Below are 3,827 nucleotides of genomic sequence, written 5' to 3' on the forward strand. Positions count from 1 at the left end.
AATGGACTGGTATAAAAAGGCTTCTGGGTAATAGAGATGTGGTACGAAGACGGAGGTGGAGGGGTTGTCCTGCTCACGACCCCCAGTTAATATATTAACTTAATTTCAACAAAGTATTGAGCAAAAGCTGTGTGGGGTATTGTTTGTAGAAGTTTTAGGCGAATAAAGAATTACATTTATTTTGGAATAAGGCTTTAACATAACAAAATGTTGAAACGTGAAGCTTTGTGCATACTTCCCGGATGCACTGTAAGGTCCCACAGTTAACAGATTCAGAGCACAAACCAAGCCATGAAGTCCAAGGGAATTGTCTGTCGACTTCCAAGACAGGATTATATCAAGGCATAGATCTTGGTAAGGGTCGAGAAACAGTTCTGCAGAATCAAGGGAAAGAAGTCAGGGAGGTGACCAAGAACCCTAAAGTCACAAACTAAAGTCCAAAGAAGAATGGGAGAAACTGCCCATAAATAATTGTCGCAATGGACTCTGAGGACCTCGGGGACCGGCCTCCTGTTGGTGCCAGAGTCAGGAGTAAACATGGACCGGCCTCCTGCTGGTGCCATAGTCCGGACTAAACATGGACCGGCCTCCTGCTGGTGCCAGAGTCAGGACTAAACATGGGAAATCTGTGTTTCAGTTTTATGCATATCTAAAATCAGGAACTGTCTTCCTGAAGATGCAAGACAGGTTCTACTCTGACAATGTTCAAATCTAAGATCAAACAGTTTTGTTTTGCTGAATATGACTGAAAGGAATGTGCTCTACAAATAAACTTGCCTTGCCTACAAATAAACTTGCCTTGCAAGCTTGTAGCATTATACTCAAAGGAACTTGAGGCTGTACTTAGTGCCAAATATGCACTGTAAGCCTTAATCATTTACATAGTAAATGTGTGGTCAGAACTCAGTCACATTTTGTCTACATAGAATGTAATCAGTTTGCCTCCTGCAAGTCCTGGAAAAGCAGCAAAATGAAATTTGACAACATTCTTTCGGACATAAATGGATTTGGGAAATTTCAAATTAGATTAGTTTTGATTCAGGTTCTTTCTCGAATCACTGTGCCATGCCATTTTTTGTTGAATAATTTTATGGCAGCGGTTCCTTCTCATCACTGCAACATCAGCACTCTGGATGATGGAAACCTCTTCCAGAACCTAACTTTGGACCAACAACTCACAGTCGGTGTCCCCTTTGTCCAGGGGGGGTTTCCGAGCTCCTGCAGGATGTATTCAAAACCTCAGTATCAGTATTTGTCCGAATTCAACAGCAGCAATAATACGCTCACTGTCAAGTGTCAGAACGGATGGGTCTATGACAATACCACCTTTAAATCTACTATAGCCACAGAGGTAAGAGTCATACAGTGAATCCAGTATAGATGAGTTTGTAGAATTCAAGTGACACAGCTTTACATGCAGTGGGACCTAGTGTGCAGCCAAAAGGGGATGAACAAAGCAACAGCGACAATCTTTTTCATTGGGGTTATGTTTGGAGCCCCTTTGTTTGGATTTCTGAGTGACAGGTTTGTTCCACGTTACCATGTTAGAACCATTAAACTATATATAACGTGTTAAAGTTATTACTTTTTCCATTAACAGATTTGGTCGCCGCCGCCCTTTGCTTGTGGCCTACATATGCATACTGATGTTTGCCATTTTAAGTGCCTTTTCCACATCATATGTAATGTTTTTAATCATGAGGTTTTTCACTGGGATGTCCTTGGCTGGAATAAGTATCATTTCTGTTGTTCTAAGTAAGTTGGACTTTTATTTTGTAATGTTAATAATGTAATATTATGGTAATGCAATGGTTGATTTAGTCAGATTTCCTCATGTTGTGCCCTTCTACATGTCAGATGTGGAGTGGTTCAGTATCGAGCACAGGACCTTCTCTGGCATCATCATAAGCTTAGATTGGACTATTGGAAATTGGCTTCTGGTGTTACTGGCCTACCTTGTCCCTGAATGGAGAATGCTCATTTTGGCTGTGACGTTCCCTCTTCTACTGGCCATATTTGCATGGAGGTATTCCGATGTCCCAGGGCATGTCGTATGTTTTCTGACTGTGGTTTTAACTCTGTTTTTATCTCATTTCAGGTGGCTTCCTGAGTCTGCTAGATGGCTGATGGCCAATGGGAAGGCTGATGAGGCACATTATTATATTAAGCAATGTGCTGAGCTGAACAACAGAGCCAAATGTTTGTCTACAATAACACCAGAGGTAGAGTGTAGTTTGTGCATTTACAATTGAAGGTTTCATAAATTGTTGTTGTTAGGTTTTTGTTTTTTTCAGGCATTATTAGACATTGCAGAAACTGAGACGAGAAACAAGAAGTATACTATCATAAACCTTTTTAAAACTCCAGACATGAGAAAGCTTGCTATTTCTTCTGGATTCATGATGTAAGTATTACTTGACTGTGATACCAGCAAAAACATTAACTATGTATTGTTCTAATTTCTTAAACAAAACAGAATTTGTAGGTCTAAATGTCTTCTTGGCTCTCAAACAGTGGTTCAGTACCGCTGTGAGAACCATCATTCTGGATGGATAGAATTGTACTTTTGTTTTTTGGCAGGTTTGGAGTTGCCTTTACATACTATGGAATAAGTCTGAATATTACGGGCTTTGGACTGAATCCCTACCTTACACAGTTTATCTTTGCATCAATTGAGATGCCCATGAAGATTGGGGTCTATTTCTTCTTGGAGAAAATTGGTCGAAAACCTGGAGAGATAGCAACGCTGCTCACAACTGGGCTCTGTCTCTTTATCAACATGTTTTTCACTCAAGGTAGATCTGGTGTAGATACAGTAATACACCATTTAGATATACGAATTTCATGCAATCTTTTTTCAGATAAGTGGCTTTTTCGCACTATTGTGGCTGTTCTTGGGAAGGCAATGTCTGAAGCTTCATTCACAATTGCATTTCTTTATCTTACTGAGCTTTATCCCACAGTTGTCAGGTGAGACCTTTAATCAGGATCTTTACATAAATATAACACGCGTCTGCTTTCCTAACCTAAGTTTTAAACGTTAATACTGACTTGGATTTCCAGGCAGAACGGTCTGGGCTACACGTCCTTTTTGGCTCGACTGGGCGTGTCCATCTCGCCTCTCGTCGTCCTATTGGAGGACGTGTGGCATCTCCTCCCGTCAGTCATATTCTGCACAGTGGCGGTCAGCTCTGGTCTAGTGAGCTTTCTGTTGCCTGAAACATTAAACCGGAGACTCCCCGAATTTATTGAGGACATTGAGAAACCGAGGTAAAAGAACAGTTTGGAATTCACTTACAGTAAATGATTAGCAACAGCGTTCTGCATAACACATTCATAATGAGTAAACTTACATTTTTCCAGGAGGCAATCCATGGGAGAAAAAGGATTTCACTAAGGGCTGAAGACCAACAAGGATCACAAGGATTATACAAATAGTCGAAACAGTGTACTGTACATCATTTTTTATGTATGTTCAGCCTCTTTGGGTAACTGAAAAGCGCTATATAAATAAAAGTTATTATTATTATTAGGCCCAAGCGCCACAAGCTGGCGAGAGGCCTATTAGTCTCGTAAGGCTGTGCAAAGCACGGCTGCGAAAGTGCGCACGTAGTGCGCACGAAATCGAGCGCGAAGCGCTCGCCCACTTCCAAACACTCACTAACGCACTCCTTCACTCATGCACGCCCCGTGCATACTAATTAGTAGTAGGAAAATGGAACATTACCGTTGTAAACGGGCGAAGCCCGTGCAAAAGTGCGCACTAAACGAGCACTTTACATTGGGAATTACATTGGGAAGCGGTCGTCATCCCCATATAAAGCACT

General features: G+C 41.3%; 1 protein-coding gene across 1 annotated transcript; it reads left to right on the forward strand.

Moving 5' to 3' along the window:
- The first annotated feature begins 920 nt into the window (after nucleotides 1-920).
- On the forward strand, nucleotides 921-3,442 carry LOC140379549 (solute carrier family 22 member 7-like). The gene is made up of 10 exons (XM_072464221.1): nucleotides 921-1,351; nucleotides 1,421-1,524; nucleotides 1,601-1,755; nucleotides 1,858-2,026; nucleotides 2,099-2,222; nucleotides 2,295-2,404; nucleotides 2,581-2,795; nucleotides 2,862-2,970; nucleotides 3,064-3,270; nucleotides 3,364-3,442. Exons 1-10 carry the CDS (start codon nucleotides 971-973, stop codon nucleotides 3,395-3,397), a joined length of 1,608 nt encoding a protein of 535 aa, XP_072320322.1. The 5' UTR covers nucleotides 921-970; the 3' UTR covers nucleotides 3,398-3,442.
- The last annotated feature ends 385 nt before the right edge of the window (nucleotides 3,443-3,827 follow it).

The sequence above is a fragment of the Eucyclogobius newberryi genome, unplaced genomic scaffold, assembly GCF_026437365.1.
Source record: "Eucyclogobius newberryi isolate DKJ021-1_F unplaced genomic scaffold, fEucNew1.0.hap1 SCAF_414, whole genome shotgun sequence".
In the NCBI taxonomy this organism is placed as follows: domain Eukaryota; kingdom Metazoa; phylum Chordata; class Actinopteri; order Gobiiformes; family Gobiidae; genus Eucyclogobius; species Eucyclogobius newberryi.